This window comes from Protopterus annectens, chromosome 5.part1, assembly GCF_019279795.1.
Source record: "Protopterus annectens isolate FY-2018-M chromosome 5.part1, PAN1.0, whole genome shotgun sequence".
NCBI classification, from domain to species: domain Eukaryota; kingdom Metazoa; phylum Chordata; order Ceratodontiformes; family Protopteridae; genus Protopterus; species Protopterus annectens.
This window is the reverse complement of record NC_056736.1, coordinates 710,779,047-710,806,802: the sequence shown is the minus strand read 5'-3', so window position 1 is coordinate 710,806,802 and position 27,756 is coordinate 710,779,047. Positions and strand designations below refer to the sequence as shown.

At 40.6% G+C, this 27,756-nt stretch overlaps 1 protein-coding gene across 2 annotated transcripts in view; it reads right to left on the bottom strand.

The window, feature by feature from the left end:
• The window catches only part of INTS4 (integrator complex subunit 4), a 1,189,969-nt gene that overhangs the window by 360,807 nt on the left and 801,406 nt on the right, over positions 1 to 27,756 (bottom strand). For both annotated transcript variants that reach the window (XM_044073339.1, XM_044073340.1), the window contains exon 15: positions 3,593 to 3,750. In XM_044073339.1, coding sequence (XP_043929274.1) covers positions 3,593 to 3,750 — 158 coding nt within the window. The remainder of the gene's footprint in view (positions 1 to 3,592; positions 3,751 to 27,756) is intronic.

Here is a 27,756-nt window from a genome sequence, read left to right as displayed (position 1 = left end):
GTTCTTCCAGAAGTTTTCTATACTTGCAACTATATTTATGCTTTTTCCACATTTCTTGCCTTCTCATCTGGTCCTTCACCTTATATACTTTCTTTTGTTTTTTTGGCACATTCAGTTGCTGCCTCAGTTTTATCTGCTTGTGGTTTGAGTTCCATTCTTGCTTGATGCTGATATGCTTCTGCTAATCTAAGCAGGGAAGTCATCTTAGATTTATTCTCCTCATGTTTTAAAACTTTCAGTATGTTTGGCTCTTGTGAGGTCAGAAGATATATGTGTGGAGTCCCACAACATATAATCAATTTCAAGGAGGCCCATCCCTCCTTCAGAAAGGGGAATATATAATCTTGGTATGCACTAATTTTTATAAATCATTTGGTAAGCATGAAGCATTCTCCTTGTTTTCTTATCTAATCTATCCAGCACATTTTGAGGCAAGTCAATCACTCCAAAACTAAGTCAGGACAGGAAGAGCAAATTGGTTTATAGCTTGGATTTTGTTCCTAGATATCAAAGCTGTTTTCAGGATTAATTTAAGTCTTCTGAAGTACTCCTTACTAAATTTCTTTGCATTTGTTCATGTTTCACTGTTGATCCTTCATCAATTCCCAAATATTTATACACTCCCCTATTGCTCAAGTTCTTTTATATCACATGCTTGTCTCAAACTGTTGTTTTTTTGGTGCTGCAGTATTCCTGCTTTAAAGGTTGCTTATATCATAGAAAAAGTTTTGACAACCTGCAGCTGTGCTTTCAGTTCTTCATCTGATGAGCTATACAGTTTAAAATCATCGACAAAGAGATGAGAAGTCTTTGCACTTTGTTGTTTTCTAGGAGCCAAATTATAGCCATGACCTAAGCAGTTAGGCAGACAGCTTAATGGATTAAGTGCAAGGCAGAATAGCAACAGTGACAGAGAGTCACCTTGGAATATCCCCCTTTGGATTTTTATCTCTGGAATAATAAGTTCTCCTTTATCATAGCTTAATTGCAAAGTGGTCTGCCACTGTTTCAGGGTCACTGTAATGTAATTGATCAGTGTAGGGTGTATCTTATACATTTTTAAGCACTCTTTTATCCATGAATGTGGGATACTATCAAACACTTTTCTGTAGTCAATCCAGGCCATATTTAAATTCTTCCCCTTTTTAAAGTTCTCCACTAAGACTTTATTTAACAAATGAGCTTTTGTTCCTTATGACTTTCTTTTATTGCCTTTTGTTCTGTTGACATAATTGAGTTTTCTTTTAAATGACTATAAACTCTGTCAGCATCAATTCCAGTGTAAAGTTTATATGTCGTCGGAAGGCAAGTTATTGGGCTATAATTTTTAGGTAGCTTGCAGGTTCACTCTTAAGTAGGAGCATTATTTTTCCTGTTGTTAGCCAGACTGGGTGTCTGTTTGGGGTGCGCATATAAATAATTCTTACTCATGGCCAAATCTTCGTGCAAAGATGTTAATACTTTTAACCGGAAGTTAGGTACTGCATCTGGGTCTGGGATTTTCCAGTAGAGGCTTTTCTTAACTTTGTTTCAATCTCTCTGGTTGTTAATTCATCCCATTTCCTATCCTGTACCTTTAAACTTCTTATTCTTTATTTTACTTCTTCTATCCATTTAGCATCTTTGTTATATTCCACAGGATCTTCATAGATACTTCACCAAAATTAATTTCTTTTTTTTGGTGGTCTTTCAATTCCTTTTACCTTATTTCCCAATTCTCTGTAAAACTTTTTTGGGTCATCAATAAAGTGCTTATTTTGTACTTTTCCTTTATATTTGTCTACATATCTTGTAAGTTTTTCCACCTGTGCTGAGATTTTTAGTTTATATGGGTTAGTGCATGATAGAACCTAATGTGTTCTAATCCGCCACATTGCTTTTATCATGTCTATCTTTCTGAGTATTTTTGTTGATCTGTTCCCCCTTCTATACTCTTCTAATAGTGATACTTCTTGTCTTAGTTGCTTTATAGTTTTCTCTATTCGATTTCTCCCCTTTCTCTCCTTCACTACTTTCTGTTCTTTTGGTAGAACTTTATCAGTTATTAATTTAGCTGCACAGTAATATAGCCTGTTTACTTCTGTTATAGCGCATTAATCTCTGTGGACAGTTCTAATTACTGTGTTGATTTGTTTTATCAAACTTCTGACTTTTTGGATTTTATTGACCTAATGCAGTCTATTTCTTTCATTGATCTTAATACGTCTATCTCTATTAAGTCAAGCAACTCTTCTCTTAGCTCTGTTTCTTCTACACTGAGGGCACATTTTTTTGTTTTCCATTTCCTCTGGGCATTCTGTAGAATGTTCTATTACATCTTCCCGTGGCACATTCTCTTAAATTTCATCCTGTGCCCTCCATTGCTCTGTCATATGAGAACTCACTGGCCTATCACTCCTCAACATTAACTACGTCAGAGTTTCCACAGTTTCCTGTTCCTTCCCTTGCTGTACAGCTTCAAGTGGATGTTTATACTGGTTTTCTGTAAAAGGCTCCAAAATATCTTCCTATGGCACCTGACCAATGACTTCCCATTCCACTGATTCCCCCCTAATTTGGAGTTCCATTGCTCTGTCCTGTTGTGCTGCTTAATGAGTTAGATTTGTACACTGAATCTTTCACTTTGGAGGTACTTTATGACCTCAGTTTCTATTTAACGACTCCATTACTGATCTCTTTTTCTACTTTTCCTTATTTTTTTTTGTATGGTAAAGCTTTCCATGTCTGGATTCCTTTGCCTGTACTTCTCTTCAAATATCTTTGGTGCTGCTCTTTTTGTTTTGATTAGTTTTGCTTTCTCCTTTCCATAGATATTACACCATATTAAACAACGTTTTCATTCCCATGTCCATATTTCTTCTTCAGATGTCTCCTGATCTTCCTGCTTCTCCTTACTTTGGGGACTGAGGGAAAGATGCCACTGTGGGCAATCCTGGGCACATGAGAAGACAATATGCAGAAAGCTTTCTTGGCACTAGCTTAAATGGATACTGCCAGTCCAGGAGGGAGTAAATTCAGTGGGGAGAGAGCCTCATGGTCCTCATGTGAAAAATGGGCTACCAGCTCTCGTCTTCCCCACCTCCAAGGTGGAACAAATAGGATGATAAGTTCTTGCGCCGGTCATGAAACAAACAGACTCATGGCTCTCGCCCTGCCTGTGGAAAGAATGTACTGTCTCTTCTCCCAGAGGAAGTACGGTATTGATACTGGGTGGATTGTGGGGGGGGTGATGACACTTAGAAGGTTTTAGCATTTTAGACACTGAACACAGGAAGTTTCTTGAGTACAATATGAACTGCACAACTGGAAAAAAAAAAGAAAAAACAAACAGTTCAGGATGATTGGGCTCTCCAAAGCTGGCATATGGTGACATGCCAGGTACCAGTTAAGAGGTTTGTATACCCTTGAATACAAGGGGACAGGGGACCAGAGAAAATTCAGAAATTTGCCAGGCTACAGATATCAGAAGAATTCCCACACATCTACAACAGACAGCCTCCAAAATCAGTCTATTTTTATAAATAATTTTTCTAAATGATGACAATTGTACTTTGAAGGACAAAGAAACAACAAATCAGTTGTTAACCCTTACCGAATGGTGAAGTCAAGCAATTCTTGTGCTCCTTGTGGGTCGAGGAGATGGATGGTGTAAAGTCTCTCAAGACTCTGTCTAAGGAACTGCTGCGAGGAATCTTCCACTGGTGCAAGAGTAGAATAATCGGACATGGCTGCCATCTTTCTGCCTGGAAGCTGAGGAAAAACAAATACAAGGATATCGTGTTACTATCCCTTAAATTTGTGCTGCTTACTGTTAAATGACACCAGGATCATGTAGTACTAAAACTTAAAACCAGTTTACAGACAGGGATAACAGCAAGGTATGGAATCTGAAATGGTCTCTAAATAGAGTGAAATAATTAGGTCAGTGCATACACACTAGTGATCTTTAGCAGTAGAGCTCAGTCTGATATCTTCTCATAAAATGTATGATTTTTGTGCCCCAGAATAACCTGTGGTCTCAAGATTAAACAAATCAGTAGTCACTAGCCAAAAGGAAATAGTCATGTGGGGATGGTATCCATTGGTGGGAGGAAAAAACAATGTGTTACAAATCATTATGGAACTCATAAATGGAGAGATTGGGAACCTCCAAACACTTGACCCCACACAGTTCGGCTTCGTCAAGGGCAGATCATGTCTCCTGAACCTGGTGGATTTCTTTGAGACAGTTACTCAGGCTATGGATAAGGGAAAGGAGGTACACACGGCTTACCTTGACCTTGGTAAAGCATTTGACACCATTCCCCATTCGGGTATTATTGATAAACTCACCAACCTGGGGATAAACCCTTACGTCACAAGATGGATCGCAAACTGGCTCTCAGACAGATCCCACAAAGTAAGAAGAGCGGGATCTATGTCCGAATCCAGACCAGTAATGAGCGGTGTGCCTCAGGGCTCTGTCCTGGGGCCCCTCCTGTTTGGCATATACTTCTCAGAAGTACAGGCAAGCACTGAAGGGCTGTTGCTGACCAAGTTTGCAGACGACTGCAAACTGGGTGCTATAACAGAGTCTCCGGCCGACATGGATATCCTCCAGAAGGGCCTTAACGAGACTGATGCATGGTGTCAAAGTCATGGTCTCAAGCTAAATGCTAAAAAATGCGTAGTAATCCCCTTTGGAAAAAACAGAGTACCCACGAAGTATCACATAGGAGATAGCCCCCTGAAATCTGAAGTAGTAATAAGGGATCTAGGGACCCAAGTAGATAGTCAGCTTTCCTTTGATAACCATGTTGCCAAAGTGGTTAGAAAATCCTTCTATGTGACCCATATGATCACGAAAGGGTTCGCATCAAGATCTAAGGATGTAGTGGTGCCCCTCTACACTTCCCTCATCAGACCCATTATTGAGTACAATGCACCAATTGGAATGTACCTGGCTAGGCATCTCCAGCAGCTGGAGAGACCACAGAGGTACCTCACTAAGAGGATTACTGGCCTCAAACAGTTGCCCTATGCAGCATGATTGAAAAGACTAAGGCTTTTCTCTGTTGCATACCGCCTTCTCAGAGGCGATCTGTGTCTAACATACAGAGCCATGTCCAACCCAGAACTGTTGAACATGCTCCATCTTAGCAAAACCAAATCCACTCGAGCTACACACTCTAGAGCTATAAACCTCAGCACAACAATGAATAGAACATGCTGGAGGGATAGATTCCCTTCGCAAAGACTTCCCTTACTATGGAACAAGGTCCCAATCTACATAAGACAGAGCCCCTCACTATCACTCTTCAAGAGGAACCTTGACGAGTGGATGGGTAACAAAGTTCACACCAGGGATCATACCAACAGCTCTACTAGATAGGGGCCAAGGGTACTAGCTGCTAGATCAAGGGCCTAGGGAACTAACCAAAGGGGTGGTGAATACCGCACAATGTGGCTGGGCTAATATATGCCTTTGGGCAGATAGCCCAGTATCTACCTATGAACCTATGTTACTTCCTCCAATAATTCTTTGACCTTTTAGATTTCTTAAAGCTTCATTTCTCAGTTAAATTCTGGTTATGACTTTGTCTGGAGGAACAATTACAGTTTTACTTCAATGAAATACAATGCCTCCAAAAGTAAGCGGATAAGCGGACACAAGTGGTAAACAATCTGATATAACAGAATTAAAAATGAGCACCACGTTGAAAGCACACCTGTCTAAAATGTGATGCATTTACTAATATCAAAGATCAGATGCACTGTTACTTTAAAAAAATAAAATGACTGCAGAGAATGTTGAGTTCATATATTCATTGATAGAAAACAATGCCACATGACCGCTGCCATTTATTTTAGCCAATTATACTAGTTTAAAGATACGCTTGAGAACTGCATATACCTGCTTTCCTTTCACCGTCACTGTAAGTAAGGGGTTATACAACTAATGCAGCTAAAATAAAAAAAATAAAATAAAATCACACACTAAGGGATTCACATTGGATAATTTGGTAAAACTCTGTCTGCATACCACACAAAATGACACTGTTAAGCAGGAATAACCATAAATTATCAACAAAAAGAGTGATTCCCCGAGTTGGTACTCACCTCAGTCTCAATCTCTTTAGGACCTTAAAAGTTGGGAATAATTCCTTTTTCTATTTTTTAATTTCCCTAAGTCTTTTGGGTTTCTAATACCACGATGGGAATGGACCCCATTCCCAAGTTAGAGTATGATTAAAGTTCATAAAAATTAGTATTGTTTCAATCTTTGATGTTAGCCAGAAGTGCTCTTCACAGCACCCACAATGTGCCCAGTAATGACTCCTGCAATTCGTACTGATTTACATGTATCAGTAGCATATCAAAGTACGATTATAAATTCTTTTTTATAAGACCAACTGCTCCTACTACTATTAGAACTGTTTGTGTATCCTTCTTCCACACTGCCCTCATTTCTGCTTGCAGATCCTAGCATTCTATGACTTTGTGTCTCTCTGAACATACAAAACTGTAGTCAATGGGTGTAGCAATTTCAATGATCAATGCTACTTTTGTCTTCTTTTCATGGACTACTATTATCTGGTCTTCTCGCATCTATTTTTTGAACTGTTGGCAAAAATGATCCCATGTGATATAAACATCATTTTGTATAATATTTTGTGGCTCATGTTTCCACTGTTTTTCAGCTTCTTCAATATTATGTTTGCACAATCCCCAATGCAACAGTCTTGTCACATTATTATGCTTTTCAGTATACAGTCCTTCTGCCATAGTATATCACAACCAGCAACAAGATGTGCAACTGTTTCCAATTCTATTTTACAAGACCTACATTTGTCTGTTTCTCCCACATGTTCACTGGACTTTGTAAACCAACATGTAGGTCGACCACTATCCTAGGGCGCCAATATTAACCTTTGATCATTTGGTTTAAATTCACCTCTCCTTAACCATTCCTACATTCGATCCTGATCGACAAGAGGTTGTTCCAAGAGAGTTGCCTACACTTGCAACTACATTTTATGCATCTTCCACATTTCTTGTCTTTTTGTCTGATCCTTCACCTTATATTCTTCTTTTGTTTTTTTAGCACATTCAGGTGCTGCCTGATTTTTATATGCTTCTGGTTTGATTTCCTTTCCCGCTTGATGCCGATATGCTTCTGCTAAACTAGGCAGGAAAGCCATCTTAGACTAATTCTCCTCATGTTTCAAAACTTTCACTAAGTTTGGGTCTTGTTAGGTCAACAGATATGTATGCAGTCCCATGTCCCACGACTGCAGTTCTATACATGTAATCAATTTCGAGGAGGCCCATATCTTCTTCAGGATGGGGAATATACAGTCTTGGTATGCTCTGATTTCTATAAATCATTTGATGAGTATGAATCATCCTTCCTGTTTTCCTGTCCAACCTAACACCTTTTGGGGCCAGTCAGTCACTCCAAAACTGTAAGTTAGGGCAGGAGGAGCAAATTGGTTTATAGCTTGGACTTTATTCCTAAATGTCCTGTTTTCAGTATTAGAGTTTTCTAAAATATTCCTTGCTGTTGCTTGTCTTGTTTCCCATTAAAGATGAACAGTCGAGGCAGTTCATTTATATGCTTTATTACAAAGAAACACATTAGGACGGACAGCAGCAGTACAAAATATAAATGAACTAATTGACAGACTACACAGACATACATGGTTACATCTCAATTGCTTACTACAAAATGACAGTCAAGCTTGCATGTGCTCAGTATTTATGCACTTGTGCAAGCACCTAGACAGCTTCTTAAAGGTATACATACATATTGATCTACATCCTCCCTATTTAACAAATTGTCCACAATATACTGACGTTTGAAAAGAAATAAGCAATGGTACACACAAAAAAGAAATAAACACAACATTCATGTCCAAGTTGCCATGTATCTTGAACATGGTCTGGAAATGCGACCTGATGTAGTGATATAGCAATCAGAACTGGGTTTATCAACAGGGACTGTCATTGGTGAACAACTTGCTTCAGGAGTTTCAGGATTCTTCCCCGGAAAAGGGATATTTACTGAAACATCCTCTGGAACTGGAACACTGGATAACTCATTCTGAGATACAGAGTCTATCTTGCAGGTATAATACTGCAATTCAGGATCAGACACTGGGATCAAACGTTTCTGATTCTGCCTAAATTCTGCTCTTTGTGATTCCACAATGTACAATCTCGGCTCTGGACACACACTTTTCATGGCACCAATCTGACTGAAATCTTTAGACTTCTGCATTCTCACTATCTCCCCTTCTCGTAATGGACTGAGCGGTTTGCTGATCCTATAATAGGACTTCTGGAATAAGCACTTCTTTAACAGATTGGCTTTCACTGATTTGTTGTTCCTTGACACATGGAACCAATAACAAACTACTAATTGGTAGTGTGGTTCTGGTTTGTCTCAACAGAAGTCTCTGTGCAGGTGAATCAAGATGTTTATTATCAGGGACACATCTGAGATTCAAGAAAACATCACTATTGTCTTGTTTTGACTTCTTTAATAATTAATTGTTTCGCACTTCAAACCACATGTTCTGCCAAACCATTTGACTGCGGGCACTCAAGGCTGCTCATGACATGAATAAAGTCCCACTCATCAGCAAATCTTTTGAACTGCTGGTTTGTAAACTGTGTACCATTGTCAGAAATAATTTTGTGTGGACTTGACCACAGTAGTCCAGGAATCTTGTTTAGCTGAAGTAGTTCTTTCTGTTGATGTGGCTTTGTACTACTACATACAGAACAATATGAAAGTACTCTTTCAATGTCCTTTGACACAGAAGGCCAAAATACTAGTCCTCTCATCCTTCTTTTGGTAGAATCTGTTCCTGGGTGGCCACAATGCAAGATGATAATATAGTCTAGTTGTAAGGATTTTAGAACAATCACTTTTGGACCTTTCATGAGAATACCACTGTCAAACAAAATCTCATCTCTGTAAGGAAAATAAGGTTGCACTTCTACTGATAAGCAAGATTGCTTTGAAGGCCAACCTCAACAGATAAAGCGGTTAAGCTTCTGAAATATTGGATCTGAGGCTGTATGACTTCTAAGCTCATCAAGAAACGTGGAAGAAAAATTTCTCACTTCCATGACTTCAAAATCAAGTTTCTCATTCTCATGCTGTTCAGTGGTATTTCTGGGCGATCTGGATAAAGTATCAGCAAGATAAAGAAATTTACCTTTTGTGTAGATAAAACTGAAATTATACTTTTGCAATTTCAAAATCATGCATTGCAATCTGGCAGGAGCTGTATGCATAGGCTTTCTCAAAATAGTGACTACAGGCTGGTGATCTGTTTCAATCTGGATAGGTCTACCATAAATATAATCATGGAATTTCGAACATGCACACACAATTGCCAAGAGTTCCTTCTCAATCTGCGCATACTACATTTCAATGTGGGTTACAATTCTGGCCGCATAAGCTACTGGTCCACCCTCTTGAAGAATGACTGCACCAAGACCAAACTTCAAAGCATCACAAGAAAGAGTAACTGGTCTGTGAACACCATAGTATTGGAGAGTTGGTATACTGGCAATCCTCTGTTTCAGGACATCGAATGCTCTTTGGTAGTGTTCTAACCATGACTGGGATACATCTCTGTGTGTCATCTCTCTATGCGGCGCTGAAAGTTGGCTTAAGTCTGGAATGAACTTACCCAGGTAGTTAACCACACCAAGGAAATGTTTTAGGACTTTGATCCACGAGATTTGAATGATAGAATGATACCATAGGACGAGCAGAAAATGATTGACTTCAACAATTGGCTAAGTTTCTGGTGTCATTCTAAGAGGATCCAGTATCTGTCTTCCTGGGACGACATGATCGACAAACCACGATGCTTTGCCAGACATGGCCTGAATCTGCCACCCCTGGGATTCTGGGTACTGGCTAAGGCTCTTGCTACCCCTATAGTGCCTTTTTTAGGCAGTGTTCCAAAGACCAAAACTCGACAGTAACAGCTACAAACAAATGCAATCTGAGGGTCATGCTGCTCAATGCTAGCAGTCTAAACCTCAAGATGCACTCACTCGAAGCTCTCCTCAAAATGGAGAATGTAGATATCTGTGCTGTAATGGAGACCTGGTTTAAAAGAGACAGAAAGCACCCCCTGCACTCCCAGGCTATAACTCATTCCATACCTTTCGGCCCAGAATACGTCCGGAAGCTCCAAAGGTGTTGGTGTCTCCATATTCTTAAAGGATATGCAAATCTCAAGACTGGTAGCCCAGCATAATGCATCAGAGATACTTCAGGTATAACTAACACTAGGTAAGACGGTGATACAAGTCATAGCCTGCTACAGAACCCCAAACATGTCTCTAGACTCTCACTCCAGGTTTCTAAGCACCCTGGAGTCTATCCAGGTCCAACCCAATACTCTCATACTGAGTGACTTCAACTACCCTTATATCAACTGGGAAAACTATTCAAGTACCAATGTACAGGCTCAATGCTTTCTGGAATTTATTAATTCCAATGCCCTGGACCAGCTCATTCTGATCCCCACTAGAGGAAGCAACATCCTCAACCTGGTCATTACCAACATGGGAGACCATTGCTCCACCCCTATAGTCAATTCTTCTTGGTCATATCCAACCACAAACTGATCACCTTGGAAATCTCCATCTCACCTACACCCCCTGCTAAGTTGACCACCCTGAAAAACTTCTCTAAAGCCGACTTTGGGCTCCTAAAAACAGAGGTGGCTAACTTCTCGGCATCTGTGCCAATGGAAAATAGCTGCACAACTGCAGAATCATACACCAATGCACTGTACATGCACGTACACAAGTGCATGGAACTTGCCATACCAAATAGAACCAAGACGCTCTCCTCCAAAAAAAGGAAGCCGATCTGGTGGTCCCCAGCCATCAATAAACTCTACAATAGGAGGAAGAAACTGTTGCAGAAAAAAATAAAGTCACAAGACTGGAAAACCTCATTTTTATCAGTCTCAACAAAAGGCTGAGATGCCTTATCAAATCCTCTAAAGCCAACTATGAATTGTGGCCGACAACAAAAACAACCACAAAGTCTTCTATAGCTATATCAAAAACCTGCAAGGCAAAACCCAGATTTGCTCTGACTTACTGCATAATGGCACCTCCTATATCGAGCCAACAGATATAGCCAACATACTGACCGAAAGCTTCAGTGCCAACTTTACCCCTCTCCGCCCACCAAGGGCGCTATCACAAAAGCGGAAAAAAGCCTGGTACCCACCATTTCTGTGGCACAGGTAAAAGCTGCATTGTCCAAAGCCAAGAATACAGCATCCATGGGACCTGATAATATCCCTGTCTGCGCCCTACATGGGCTACAAAATGAACTGGCACCACATCTGTTTGCCCTGTTCAATCACAGCTTTACCTCAGGCTATGTCCCTAACGAATGGTGCACTGCTACAGTCATCCCGCTCCATAAAGGGGGAGCAACTACAGACCCTGATAACTATTGCCACATTAGCCTGACCAGTCTGGTATGCAAAGCTAAGGAGAGCATCATTACGGACCTGCTTAACAAAGATATAGGCATTTTCCAAACACTTGACCCCACACAGTTTGGCTTTGTCAAAGGGAGATCCTGCCTGCTGAACCTGGTTGACTTCTTTGAGGCAGTCACCAAGGCTGTGGATGAGGGTAAGACAGTGCATACAGCCTACCTCGACCTGTCCAAGGCCTTTGATACCATTCCCCACTCGGGTATCATTGATAAACTCAGCAAACTAGGCATCAACCCTTACATCACTAGGTGGGTTGCAAACTGGCTCACAGACAGGACCCACAGAGTGAAATTTTTAGATTCCAAATCAGACTATTGACCAATCATGAGTGGAGTTCCACAGGGCTCTGTCCTGAGCCCTCTCCTGTTTGGCACCTACTTCTCAGAAGTCCCGGCCAACACAGAAGGACTCTGGCTGACCAAGTTCGCTGATGACTGCAAGCTAGGAATCATTAGCAACTCCCCAAGTGATGCAGGCATCCTAAAAAGGGTCTCTCTGAGAACAATGACTGGTGTCGGAACCATAGCCTGAAGCTTAACGCCAAAAATGCATCATCATCCCATTTGGAAAAAAACTCAGTTCCATGAACTACCACGTTGATGGGAGCCCACTGAACACTGAAGGGGCCATAAGAGATCTGGGCACCCAGGTCAACAGCCACCTCGCCACCTCACCTTCGACCACTACAATGCCACTGTGGTCAGAAAGTCCTACGTGACACATCTTAAAGCCAAAGGTTTCGTATCCAGGAAGAAAGAGGTCATCATCTCCTCTCTCTTCTCATCCCTCATTAGACCAATCATCAAATACAACGCCCCATTTAGCATGTACCAAACCAGACAGCTACAACAGCTGGAGAGGCCACAAAAGTACCTCACAAAAAAGATCCTAGGTCTTAAACACATGCCCTACATTGACAGACTCAAGAAACGTCAGCTGCTCTCAGTCTCTTATCGTCTACTTAGAGGTGATCTCTGCTTGACCTACAAAGCCATGTCCAACCCAGTCCTACTTGAAATGCTACACCTAAAGAAATCCCAATCCCCCAGTGCCACACACTCCAGAGATCACAAGCTCATTACCTCAATTAATAGAGCATGCTGGAGGGACAGGTTCATTTCCCAAAGACTGCCCATACTCTGGAATAAGCTTCCCATTCATGCAAGCACAACACCTCACTGGCCCAATTCAAAAGAAATCTTGACGAGTGGATGGGTAAGAAAGTTCAGCCCAGGGATCACTCCAGTTGCCCTACTGGATAGGGGCAATGGGAACTAATATCAGGTGGCACGGTGCCTGGGCAATTTTTTTGGGCTAGGCTTGTAAAGGCTCCAGAGCCATTAGGCTAGTACACACTTATGAACCTATGAACATTGTCTGGAGCTGGCATCTCGAGAATAGCAGTCTGCTTTGAAGGATATGGTCATAAGCCTAAACTGGTAAATAAATGACCAACATCAGTAACTTCTAGTAGCCTGAATGCGCACTTCTGAGGATTCAGCCTAAGATTTCACTTCACGTGCTCTTTCCAGAACTTCCTTGAGGTTTCTGTCATGTTTGGCTTCACCATTACCTCCTACTAGAATATCATCTACTATAATTGCACATGGATACCCAGAAAAAATTTGCTCCATTGCACACTGGAAGACTTCACTGGCAGAATTTACCCCAAATGCATTCTCAAAAATCTGCACCTGTCAAAAGGAGTACTAAAAATGGTTAGCAATGAACATTTGTTGTCAAGCAAAATTTGCCAAAGTGAACTCTTTGCATCTAAGAGAAAAAACAGTGGCATTTGGCATAAGGCCAGTGACGTCTTCGAATGTACACATTGGATGATGAAGTCTTTTCAGTGCCTTGTTCAAATCTCGTTGGTCAATACATATTCTGATATAATTTGAGCTTTTCTTATGAGCCACGACCATGGAAGATACCCCATCTAGGAGTTTCATCAACTGGACAAATTACACCTTGCTGCACCACTTTATCAAGCTGGGCTTTGACTCTTCTGCATTGCTACTGGAACTTTCCGGGCTTGTCTGACAACTGGACTGACTCCGGGGTCTAACTTCATGAATTACACAACTTGAAGTTTGCCTAGTTTGTCTGTGAAAAGATCAGTATAGGTAGAAAATAATAGACTGAGCGAAGTTAGAACAGTGTTCTTTCAAGCTAAAATGGCAGACTTCCTTATGAAATGAAAGCAATTCCATTTTCAAACTGTCTCTAAGGCCTAATAATGACTGGACGTGCCTTTTGACCACATAAAATTGCAAGTCATAGTTGTTCCCAGCAGAGTAACATGAAAGCACTACTGAACCATCAGTTTGAATTTCTTCAACACCATAAGCAACAAGCTTTGCATACATTGCCAAATCAAGCTTCTCACCAGCACATACTCTAGCAAATGTTTCCGCAGACATAACATTGCACTTTGAACCTGTGTCAGCTTTGAGCTTTATGGGTATTCCATTTATCCGAACAGTACAACATATTTCATACTTTGCCCATAAATCTACTGCATTGACTGCTTTATTATGCACATACACACTATCAACATAAAATGTAGGGTCACAGCTTTCTAACTGATCAACTTGTCTCTTTGAATGTTCTCTTTTAATAAAAGAATATTGCTTGTTTGATTTACAAAACCTTTCGAAATTATTCCACTTATTGCATTTGTGGCATTGCTGAGCAAAAGCTAAGCACTTTTCTCTTTTGGGTTCATGTTTTGCACCACAGTTACGACAGTTGAATATGAAACTGGGTAGAGGAACATTCTTTGAGTTTGCTGACTTACTCTTGCGCTTCACGGACTGTGCACTCTGAAGTTTGCTAGAAAGGCAAGGGGTTTCCCAGTAACTGTTGCAGGACTTATAGTTGCTGCCATGTGCCTGGGCCTGTTTCTTTTAATCACATGATGCATACTATGAAAATGAGATTTAGAAAGATACTGGAAATATGCATTGTGTAAGCATATTTGTGTGCTTTTCTGTGAGCATAAATATGTTTGACAAATCTCAATGGCCTTATTCAAAGTTAAATCACGGTCACAAAGCAAAATCCTTCTCACAGCATCATCTTTAATACCACACACAAGTCTGTCTTTTATCAATTCATCCTTTAAATCACCAAATCTGCACATTTTAGCTTTGTTTCTTAAGTCAGTTATATATGCTGCAAAAGTTTCCCCAGGCTTTTGATCTCTTGTGTAAAATAAGTCCCTTTCTATTGTAATATTTGTTTGGGGGTTACACGCTTCTCTAAATTTATGTTTTAAGCCCTCGGGGTCTTCCCTTGATTCAGTTAGTACCACTATATGACAGTTTCCCCCTCTCCTGCAAACACAGCAGGTGCATACACAAATGAACTCTCTCTTTCTATGTCTTCTGAACCAGCTAAATTAAGCAGAATAAATGCCGTTGTACAGTCATCTTTGTCAGAAAATGCAGTTTGTATGAAAATACTGCACTTTTGCTCAAACACTTTCCAATTCTCTATAATATGGTCAAAGACAAGTGGAGCTGGCCTACAAAATCCTTTAACCATGCCAACAAAGTAAGCCCAAAACACACTGAAAAAATGGCCCTTGTAATTATATGGTATTATACTTGTAATAATAGTTAAATGTACAATGAACTCTTCAAAATACTGTACTTTGCAAAATATGCTTTGAAATGGTTGTATTTTGTGAAATAACTGTGCTGTAATACTGCAGAAACATGCAAACACTTTGTATACTTCAGATATCTTGAACAGCTTTAATTAATGTGAAAATGTAGCACATAGTGAAAAAATGTGGTAGTTTTCCTTATTTTATTTATTTTGTGTGATTCTGACTTCATTTCAAACATTTTCCATAGTTATTTTTATCAATATGTTGCAGTTTTGGACATTTCGTTTACTTAGAAATTTGTTTAGAGTGTTCTAAGTGCTTTGTTTTATATTTTGTAAATAAGAAATCATTTAAGTAAACTTTGATACCTGAAATACATTTCTGACCTGTTTTTGTGAGTTATACATGCAGTATGGATGATCCATTCCTCTATACTCCTCCACCATTAACTGAGTGCCTTCTCGGTCGTGAATCTGGATTTCTGGATCCCATTCTGACACCATGTCGCTCGTCTTGTTTCCCATTAAAAATGAACAGGTGGGGTCATTTGTTTATATACTTTATTACAAAGAAACACATCAGGATGGAAAGCAGCAGGGAGGACATGCAGACTCTGCACAGAAGGCACTCTAGCCAAGCATCGAGCTGGAGAACTTCTTGTTGTGAGGCGATAAAGCTAACTGCTGTACCCACCATGGCCACCCTAGGATCTTCAAAATGTATCTGTTTCTTTTTTGGTGGTGTTTCATTTACATTTGCCTTGTTTCCCAATTCTTTATAAAACTTTGAGTTATCAATAAATTGCTTATTTTGTACTTTTCCTTTATCTACATATCTTCTAAGTTTTTCTGTCTGTGCTACTTTTAGTTTATTTGTGATAGTGCATGATGGATCATGATCTATTATAATACTGCATGTTACTTTTATCATGTCTATCTTTGAGTATTTTTGTTTATCTGTTCCCTCTTTTATACTCTTTAACAGTGACACTTCTTAATTGCTTTACAGTTTTCTCTATTCGATACTTCCATGACTACATTCAGTTTCTCCCCTTCCTTTCTATTACTATCCTGTGTTCTTGTGGTAACACTATCAGTTATTAATTTAGCTGCACAGTAATATATCCTATTTACTTCTGTTATATCATATGAATCTCTATGGAGAGTCCTAATTACTGTGCTCATTTCTTTTTATTAAACTTCTAACATTTTGGATTTTATTGACATTCTGAAGTCTATTTTTTTCATTGATCTTAATATGTCTGTCCATCTCTATTAAATCAAGTAGCTCTTCTCCTAGATCATTGTCTTCTAAACTGAGAGCACATTATTTATTCTCCATTTCCTGTGGGCATTCTATAGAAAGTTCCAGACTATCTTCCTGTGCCATCCATTGCTCTTTCATATGGGAACTCACTGGCCTATCACTCCACAACATTGACTGGGTCAGAGTTGCCACAGTTTCCTGTTCCTTCCCTTGCCGTTCAGTTACTGAACATTTGTACTGGTTTCCTACGGAAGGCTCCAAAATATCTTCATATGGCAACTGATCAGATGTTTCCAGCCCCACTGGTTTATCCTTAATTTGGGTATCCATTGGTCTATCCTGCTGTGATGTTACCGGAGTTAAAATATCTACACTAAATCCTTCACTTCGCAGGTAATCCATAACTTCAGTTTCTACTTCTTCAACTTCTCCATTATTAATTCTCTTTCCTACTTCTCCTCTTTGTTTTCTTATTTTTTGTATTGTAAAATTTTCCACATCTGGATGCCTTTGCCTGTATTTCTCTTCAAATATCTTTGGTGCTGCTCTTTTTGTATTTATTTGCTTTGCTTTCTCTTTTGCATAAATGTTGCACCATATTAAATCTCTTTCTTTCCCATACCCATATTTCTTCTTCAGATGTCTCCTGCTTCTCCTTGCTTTAGGGACTCGTTCCCTCATGCTGTGATATAACCCGTGTTACACTTTCTACACTAAATCCTACACTTCGCAAGTACTCCATAACTTCGTCTATTTTTTTAACTTCTACTTTACTAATTTTCTGTTCTACATTCCTTGCTTATGATTTTTTTTTTTTACTTTGAAATTTTCCATATCGGAATGTCTTTGCCTGTATTTCTCTTTGAATATCTTTGGGGCTGTCTTTTTTTGTGTTGATTAATTTGGCTTTCGTCTTTGCATAAATACTGCACCATATCAGATCTCTCTTTCCCATGTCCATATTTTTTTTATGCTTTTCAAAAGTTTCTAGATTTTGTTCTTTATTATATTTTCACACTTCCTCAGTTGCTTCTTCTTCCAAAAGGTCCAAGATTTCTTGGTCTATACTGAACACAATTTTGCATTTGAAACTTCAGACAGTTTTTCTTGTGGAAGTATATTTCTTTCCTCCAATTTCTCTCAATCTTTTTGTATATCTTCTATCTGGAAATTCTGAGCTTCTTGCACAATAGTAACAATACATCATTTCTTTCTTATCCTCAACAGTTCACTCTATTGTCTTTATGGCTCTTTTTTCTCCTATCAGTTTTTGTGGACTGCTACTTCCTTCTACAAGAGGGGGGCCATCCTCCTCCTGGGCCTGGCCTAGGCCCCATTGTAGGAATATTTCCGTGTCTTGAGGAATCTTCACTGTCATTTATATCAGTCTAGGAACCTGTGTGCCTACCAGGATTGGGCACTTTTTTATCCTGGATCTTGTACACCCAACTATCTTTTTTTATTTTTTTAACATACTTCTGTCCATGATATATGCTATATAAAATGCAGTTTATATACCAGTGTCATCTTGTTGAGATTTTGTGAAAAACAGGGTCCACCTCATGAAGGCACTCATCAAGACTTGAGGATGAAGTCAATCAGCAATACTACTCTCCTTTGCTTGCTGATTTATCACCTCTCCATTTAGAATTCCTCATTTCTCCATTCGGACTCAATTTCTTTAAGACCTTAAAAGTTGGGAATATTCCCCTTTTCTATATTTAGGTGCTCTGCCCTTTAATGCAGATTGCAGAAGGCCAAAACCAAGTAAATGCAAAAGAGATAATCAAATCATTTCCCATTAAAGAGCACACACAGAAACAGTATAAGTCTGAGGTTTCCTGTTTTTCTTACAAAATTCGGCTTTATCTATCTTAAGATAAGCGCTTTTGTCCAAAGACCACATCAATCTGGCAAAAACGCGTATCTTAAAATAAGAAAAGCCAGATTGCTTTAGAAAAGCATGAAGCCTCAGACTTGCATAGTTTTTATTTTTGCATAGGATTATTTAATGGAAGACTATTTGCTAAGATCTTCTGCATTTAGTTGGTTTTGGCCTAATGAAATCTGTACTAACAGGCATCAAAAAAGGATTTCCCAGCATTAAGGTCCTAAACAGACTGAAATCAAGGGGAGTACCGACACGAGATGCATCCTTTTGGTGATGTTTTAAAATAATACAATACAGATAATGAAATAACACAAAAGCACTAATATGGGTTTACATTGATCTAGAGACAGCCATTCACCCCAGCTTATAAATACCTGCTCTGAGGTTGCAAAACTGTGGAGAAAACAGAAAACTCCAAAGTTGTGACATGCTCTCATTAGTATGAAATACATCATGAACCAGATCAGACGACTATTTCTGAACTGTCTAGTGTGTCAAGAAACATAATTACATAAAAGCATACCATGAAACTGCATCAAGAGGGAGGTCTGTGCAGCAAGTAAAACTAATAAACTGTAATCTGCTTTGATAATAAGGAAAACTATATAGCCTCTAGTCAGTGAGACAGACGACAGCATATAAGTTCACAGGAGTGCACTAGGCTAATGGCCCTGGAGCCTTTACAAGCCTAGCCCATAGAAGTGCCCTGGCATCGTGCCGCTCAACGTTAGTTCCCAGCGTCTCTATCAAGAAAAGCCACTGGAGTTATCCCTGGGGTGAACTTTCTACTTCCCATCCACTCATCAGGAATTCTCTTGAAGAGGGCCAGTGAGATGCTCTGCTTGACAAGTTATGGAAAGTCTATTCTAGAGCATGGGCAGTCTCTGGGTTATGAACCTGTCCCTCCACCATGTTCTGTTGATTGTGGTAATGAGGTTGAGGTCTATGGAGCGTGTGGTTCAGAGAGATTGAGATTTCTTTAGATGTAGCATTTCTAACAGAGCTGGGTCAGACATGGTTTTGTAAGTCAAGCAGAGATTGCCTCTTAGTAGACAATATGAGACAGAAAATAGCTGGAGTTTTTTGAATCAGTCTATGTAGAATATGTGTTTAAGGCCTAGGATCCTCTCTGTGAGGTACTTTTGTGGCCTTTCCAGCTGTTGCATGTGTCTAGTGAAGTACATGCCAAATGGGGCACTATACTCTATGACTGGCCTAATGAGGGAAAAGTACAGAGAGAAGAGGACCTTTTTCTTCCTGGATGCAAAACCCTTTGTAATGAGATGTGCCACATAGAAGGTCTTTCTAACCACAATTGCAATGTGGTGGTCGAAGGAGAGGTTGCTGTCAACCTGCGTCCCCAGATCTCTTATAACACATTCAGTGAGCTCCCATCGATGTGGTAATTAGTGGGAACTGTTTTTTTCCCCAAAGGGGATGACAATGCATTTTTTGGCATTAAGCTTAAGGCCATGGTTTCAACACCAGTCACTGGTCTCGGTGAGGCCTTTCTGTAGGATGTCTACATCACTTGGGGAGTTAATAATGGCTCCCAGCTTGCAGTCGATCTGTGAACTTGGTCAGCCAGAGTCCCTCTGTGTTGGCCTGGACTTCTGAAAAGTAGATGTCAAACAGGAGAGGACCCAGGACCGATCCCTGTGGGACTCCACTCGTGACTGGTTGGCAGTCTGACTTGGTGTCCACTACTTTACTGTGAACCAATTTGCAACCCACCTAGTGATATAGGGGTTGATGCCTAGTTTGGTGAGTTTATCAATAATTCCTGAGTGGGGAATGGTATCAAAGGCCTTGGCCAGATCTTGGTAGGCTGTATGAACTGCCTTGCCCTCATCCACAGCTCTGGTGACTGACTCAAAGAAATCAACCAGCTTGAGCAGGCATGATCTACCTTTCACAAAACCAAATTGCATGGGATCTAGAGTTTGAAGATTCCCTATATCCTTAATTAGGTCCATGATGATGCTCTCCATAGATTTACATATCAGACTCAGCAGGCTAATGGGGCAATAATTCTCAGGGTCTGTAGTCGCGCCCCCTTTATGAAGAGGGAGGACTGTGGCAATGCACCATTTGGTAGGGACAAAGCCTGTGGTGAGGCTGTAATTGAACAGGGCACACAGATGTGGTGCCAGTTCACTTTGTAGTTCATGTAGAACACATCCAGGGATATTATCGGGTACCATAAAAGCTTGTCCAAGGCCAAGAATACAGCCTTAACCTGTGCTGCAGTAATGCTGGGTGCCTGGCATTCCTCCGGTATTGCGACCGGTCCTTTGGGGGGGGAGAGGGGTAAAATTGGCACTGAATCTGTATGTTGGCTCAGTACAGGAGGGACCATTGTGCAGTAACTCAGAGCAAACCTGGGTATTGCCGTGGAGATTCTTGATAACTATTGACGGCTTTGTGGTTGTTTTTAGTGTCTGCTGCAATTCTGCCTTCACAGCTGGCTTTAGAGGTTTTGATGAGGGATCTCAACTTTTTGTTGAGGCTAATAAGGGAGTTTTTCCAGTCTTGGGACTTCACCTTTTTCTGTAACAGTTTCTTCCTTTTGTTGTAAAGTTTATTAGTGGCAGGGGACCACTAGATTGATTTCTTTTTTGGAGGACAGCGTCTTGGTTCTGTTGGGTATGTCTAGTTACGTGTTCGTACAGTGCACTGGTGCATGGATTCGGCAGTCATGCATGTATTTTCCATTGACATGGGTGCCGGGAAGTCAGCCACCTCTGTTTTTAGGAGCCCAAAGACGTTTTTCATGGTGGTTATCTTTGCAGGGTGTGTGGGTGAGATATGGATTTCCATGGTAATTAATTTGTCGTGGGATCTAACCAGAGAGGAACTGATTACTGGTGTAGAGCAACGGTTGCCCATATTAGTAGTAACCAGGTCAAGGAAGTTGCTACCTCTAGTGGGGATAAGAATGAGCTGGTCCAGGGCATTAGAATTGATGAATTCCAGGAAGCATTGGGCCAGTGTATTGGTGCATGAGCAGTTTTCCCAGTTGATGGAGAGATAGTTGAAGTTACCTAGTATGAGAGTGTTAGGTTGGACACTATAGTTTCCAGGGTGCTTAGGAACGTGGAGTGAGAGTCTTGAGACATGGTTTGGGACCTACAGCAGGCTACGACCTGAATCGCCGTCTTACCCAATGTTAGTTGTACCTGAAGTATCTCAGATGCGTTATGCTGGGCTACTGGTCTGGAGGTGTGCATATCTTTATGAATATGGAGACACCACCACCTTTGCAGCTTCGGTCTATGGTCTGGGGCTGAAAGGTGTGAAATGAGTTACAGCGTGGTAACGCAGGGGTGCTTTCTGCTGCTTTAAACCAGGTCTCTGTTACAGCACAAATGTTGATGTTCTCCATTTTGAGGAGTGCTTCAAGCAAGTGCATCTTGAGATTTAGGCCTAGTGTTGAGCAGCAAGACCCTCAGATTGCATTTATTTATAGCTGTTACAGTGGTAATTTGCTCTTTGGAACATTACCTAAAAAAGGCACTACAGGGGTGGCAAGAGCTTTAGCCAGTATCTGGAAACCCAGCCGTGACAGATTCAGGCCTTATCTGGCAAAGCATCGAGGTCTGTGAATCATGTCATCCCAAGCCGACAGATACTGGATCCGCTTCGAATAGCCAATTGTTGAAATCAGTCATTTTCTATTTGTACTGCGGCACCATTCTGGGCAATAGCAGGATGCTGCTCAGGACTAGTGTCATACCTGCCTGGGCCACATAATCCGAGAGCTCCTCCATACCTCTTTTCATGTAGTCCAGGAAGGTGCATCTCAGGTCATTCACACCCACATGGATAGTGACAGAGTCATACTTGTACTTGTTGTGGAGTGACCTGAGTGCATGTGTTATGTATCGGATTCTGGCACCTGATAGACAGCTGACTGTTGCCTTCTCCTTATTCAACTTAGTGAGTGGGACATCAGTGTGCGTCACTATCAAGTCACCTATGATTAGTGTATTTGGCAAGCTGTTTTGCCTTAGGGGCTTAGGTTGAGGGGCAAACTGTGTAGGTGAGCTATGCGTCTTGTGGATTGTGCTGTGTTGTGGTGATAGAGTGCATTTCTGCCTTGGAGGTCTCTGCTGTTTGTGTAGATTTCTACTGACAGCCTCTGCGAAGGTGGCTGTGTGGTTTGTGTTTTTATGTGAGAGCTGAGATGGTGGGTGTTCTGGAGGGCTGTGTGTTGCATGTGTTGACCTTCTCCTCTTGACCAGCTATTCCGGTCTTGACTTGACAGTGCATGGCTTCCAATTTGGATATACAAGTGCACCTCTCACAAGTCTGAGTGTTGGGAGGTAAGAGGAGAAGGATGTCTGTGTACATGAGGCAGTTGCTATACTGCCTCAGAATACCCAAGTTCATCAGGTTAATAGGAGAAAGCACAGGGAACTGATCTTTAGACATGCCAGGAGGGATGGTCAATATTACAAAGTACTGGAGCTGTTTCCTTATGCATTCCTTTTTCAGAAAAAAATTCACTCAAGGTGTTTGAATCTGTACAGAGCACTGCCAAACACTTGAGGGGAATCTAATACGTAGACCCTGAAAATTTAAGGATGAAGTACTTAGGCAGATATTCTGAAGTTAGAAAGAAATCAAGCAGTACTTACTGAAAAATAAAGAATCAGCTTAATAAGAATGATGAAAAGAGAGGAGTCACATGAATGGCTACTGCCTGGTCTCTACTAATGTTGGTCTCACCACAGCTTCACGCTGTTGGGATACAATGCTCCTTTGCTTCTTCTCGCACCAGAAGCAAAATGTTAGCACCAATCGCAAGAAGAGAAGCAGGCCACGGCCTGTTTGGTGATCCACAGTCTTGTTCCCAGATAATGCAAGGGTCTGCAGACTTGTAACTTTTTTCTAGTAGATGCCTCGAATAGCAACTAGACCAATCGGGTACGTTGAGCACAGACACTCACTCTCCAACCAAGAGTCAGGAATCAATGCACTCTGCTCCTACTCTCACCAGGATCAGAATATAAGCACAGATTCTATGCTGTCACCTATACAGCAGTTATTAAGCTTTCTGGTGATGAGTAGTCTCCAGGAAATAATGTAACTGCACTCCTTCTCTTACCAGGAGACAACAGCAGCACTAATCCCAAGATGACTATTGAGAGGCAGAATGTGGGTTCTCCAATAACCGGTGATCTTGCAACAGATGCTTCAAGATAAGATTAAAAAAATTATTTATCCTAAACACTGCAGTGTACACTAGAGGAGCTAGATGTGAAAGTAGCTAACTTAGGTTTTGCCTGTCTAAAAAGTTAACTTTTAGTGGAAGTCTCTTTTGTATTCTGGTACTATGGAATACAGTAGGATGGCCAATAAATTTAAATAGTTGAAGGTGAGTCATTTCACAAAATGATAATTTTGTGCTTACTCACACCAGCCAGTAAAAGCAGAGAGAAAATGAGATATATGGTCAAATTAACATAAGGGGCAGGCAACTAGGAAGACACTGAAGTTTAAGAACACAACAGTAACCGGGTGGGAAAAATTTCTGATTTCTGTCCGACTCGCAAGAGACAGAGCTGTGGTCTCTTTTCAAGTTTTAATATTCAGTTAAAAATAGAATACAAGAAAATCACAGTGTACAAAATAGAAAAAGGAGATAAAGTAACACTCTACAAGAAAAATATTGATGATTGGATGGGAGATAGGAAATTCACCACGGGGATCACTTCTGTGGCTCTGCTCGACAGGGACACAGGAAAATAATTTTCTTGGGTGGCGAAAACCAGGGTACCATTTGGCTAGGCTTATATAGGCCCTAGGGCCAATAGCCTAGTACCTACCTATGAACTTATGAACAAAACACAACAAATAAAAAGCAAACTAACCTTTCCCTCTCAGCAACCTGTAGCAGAGTCTGGGCGAGCCTTTCCAGTAAAGCTCTGAAATGTTTTATTTTACCCCTTAAATAGAAGCTTTAGTTCCTAGCTCCATGCCCTCAGTTCACAGATGATTAACCTTAACTGACCTGTTGTAACTTATGGTTGACTCCTTAATTGACCTGCTCTAATTTCTGTCTGACTCACAAGAGACAGAGCTGTGATCTCTTTTCAAGTTTTAATATGCAGTTAAAAAAAGAATACAAGTAAAACAGTGTAAAGAAAACAAATCACAGTATACAGAAAAGAAAACAAATCACAGTATACAAAAAAGAAAACAGATTATCCAGTATCATGCACTTAAGCTGCCTGATTTTATAAAGGCAGATGGTTCCCACATCCATATCAGATTTCTAATTGCTCACCGGTGGGACAGGTGAACTGAACAAAAAGTACATCATTAAGTCAAGGTTAGAGACTGGAAAACAGTACTGGCTGCACAACCCTCTCTACATTTCAATCTTGAAGCCATGCCACAAATAAACACTTAAACACAGTGGATATAAAAAGTATATACACCCCTGTTAAAATGCCAGGTTTTTGTGATATAAAAAAATGAGACCATAATAAATAATTTCAATACTTTTCACACCTTTAATGTGACCTATAACCTGTACAATTCAATTGAAAAACAAACAAATCTGTTAGGGGAAAATATATAAAAAAATAAAAAAGTACAATAATCTGGTTGTACAAGTGTGCACACCCTTAAACTAATACTTCGTTGAAGCACCTTCTGATTTAATTACAGCATTCAGTCTTCTTGGGTAGGAGTCTAACAGCATGGCACATCTCGACTTGGCAATATTTGCCCACTCTTCCTTGCAAAAGCGCTCCAAATTTGTCAGATTGCGAGGGCATCTCTTGTACACAGCCCTCTTCAGGTCACCCACAGATTTTCTATTGGATTTAGGTCTCGGCTCTGGCTGGGCCATTCCAAAACTTTAATCTTCTGGTGAAGTCATTCTTTTGTTTATGTGGATGTATGCTTGGGATCATTGTCATGTTGAAAGGTAAAATCCCTCTTCACCTTCAGCTTTCTAACAGATGCCTGAAGGTTTTGTGCCAAAAGTGACTGGTATTTGGAACTGTTCATAATTCCCTCCACCTTGACTAAAGCCTCATTTCCAGCTGAAGAAAAGCAACCCCAAAGCATGATAGTGCACCACCATGCTTCACCGTGGGGATGGTGTTCTTTTGGTGATGCAAAGTGGTGTTTTTGTGTCAAACGTACCTTTTGGAGTTGTGGCCAGAAAGTTCAACCTTAGTCTCATCAGACCATAACACATTTTCCCACATGCTTTTGGGATGTATTGTTTTGCAAATTTTAGATGGGCCTGGGTGTTTTTCTGTGTAAGAAAAGACTTCCATCTTGCAATCCTACCCCACAGGCCAGACATATAGAGAATATGAGAGATTGTTGTCACATGTAGTACACAACCAGTACTTGCCAGAAATTCCTGCACCTCCTTCAGTGTTGCTGTAGGTCTCTTGGCAGCCTCTCTGACAAGTTTTCGTCTTGTCTTTTCATCAATTTTAGAGGGACGTCCAGTTCTTTGCAACATCACTGTTGTCCCATATTTTCTCCACTTTTTGATGACTGTCTTCACTGTGTTCCATGGTATATCCAATGCTGTGGAAAGTTTTTTGTACCCTTCCCCTGACTGATACCTATCAACAATAAGATCCCATTGATGCTCTGCAACCATGGCTTTTGCTGTAGCCAGCAACTGAGTAAATGTCAGGAAAATCCTACTAAGACAGCTGAACTTTATTTGGGGTTAATCAGAGTCTCTCTATTTGATGACAGGTGTGTACCCAAGAAAACTGAATGATGTAATTAAAGCAAAAGGTGCGGGTGTGCACACTTATGCAACCAGCTTATTGTACATTTTTTATTTTTTTGTATTTTTCCCCCTAACAAATTTGTTTTTCAATTGAATTGTACAGTTTATAGTTCACATTAAAGGTGGGAAAAGTTTTGAAATGATTGATCGTGGTCTCATTTTTTATATCACAAAAACCTGGCATTTTAACAGGGGTGTATACACTTTTTATATCCACTGTATCTTGCAGAGGGTCATATCACAAAAGATAATCCTAGACTTGTAGTGCCCATCACACCGCTCTTTAAGAATATGACACACATGTGAGAAGTTCCAGAACTCAATTCTTTTTCAGTGTGATTATATGTTTTACTTATTTATTTTTATTTGGTAACCAGCTCCTACAGGTGCCAAAGCTACTATTCAACTCAAGTCATCTGCAACACAGTCAGGGTTTTATTCTTCTACACTACACAGCTAACACTGACACTGCTTAAAAATCTTAAGGCATGGATAATTCCTACTATAACTATATTTTAATCATCATCATCATCATCTTCTTTCAGCTGTTCCCATTAGGGGTTGCCACAGCGGATCCTCTCTTTCCATTTCTTCCTGTCCTCTGCATCTTGCTCTTTCACACCAACCGCCTGCATGTCCTCTCTCACCACATCCATAAACCTTATCTTAGGCCTTCCTCTTTTCCGCTTACCTGGCAGCTCCATTCTTAGCATCCTTTTCCCAATATACCCAGCATCCCTCCTCAGCACATGTCCAAACCAACGCAATCTCGCCTCTCTTGCTTTGTCTCCAAACTGTCCATCCCGAGCTGACCCTCTAATATACTGATTCCTAATCCTGTCCATCCTAGTCACACCCAGTGCAAATCTTAACATCTTTAACTCTGCCACATCCAGCTCTGACTTCTGCCTTTTCGTCAATGCCACCGTCTCCAACCCATATAACATAGCTGGTCTCACTACCCTCTTGTAGACCTTCCCTTTCACTCTTACTGGTATCCGTCTTTCACAAATCACTCCTGACACTCTTCTACACCCGTTCCACCCTGCCTGTACTCTCTTCTTCACCTCTCTTCCACACTCACCATTACTATGAACTGTTGATCCCAAGTACTTAAACTCATCCACCTTTACCAACTCTACTCCCTGCATCCTCACCACTCCTCTACCCTCCCTCACATTTACACATATATATTATGTTTTAGCCCTGCTGACCTTCATTCCGCTCCTCTCTAAAGCATATCTCCACCTCTCCAGGGTGTCTTCAGCCTGGTCCCTACTCACACTACATATCACAATGTCATCTGCAAACATCATAGTCCACTGGGCCTCCTGTCTAATCTCATCTGTCAACCTGTCCATCACCACTGCAAATAAGAAAGGGCTCAGAGCTAATCCTTGATGTAATCCCACCTCCACCTTAAATGTATCTGTCACTCCCACCGCAGTTCTCTTCAATGTCACACTACCCTCGTACATATCCTGTACCACTCTTACATACTTCTCTGCCACTCCCGACTTCCTCATATAATACCACAACTCCTCTCTAGGCACCCTGTCATATGCTTTCTCTAAGTCCACAAAGACACAATGCAACTCCTTCTGACCTTCTCTGTATTTCTCAAACAACACTCTCGGAGCAAATATTGCATCTGTAGTGCTCTTTCCTGGCATGA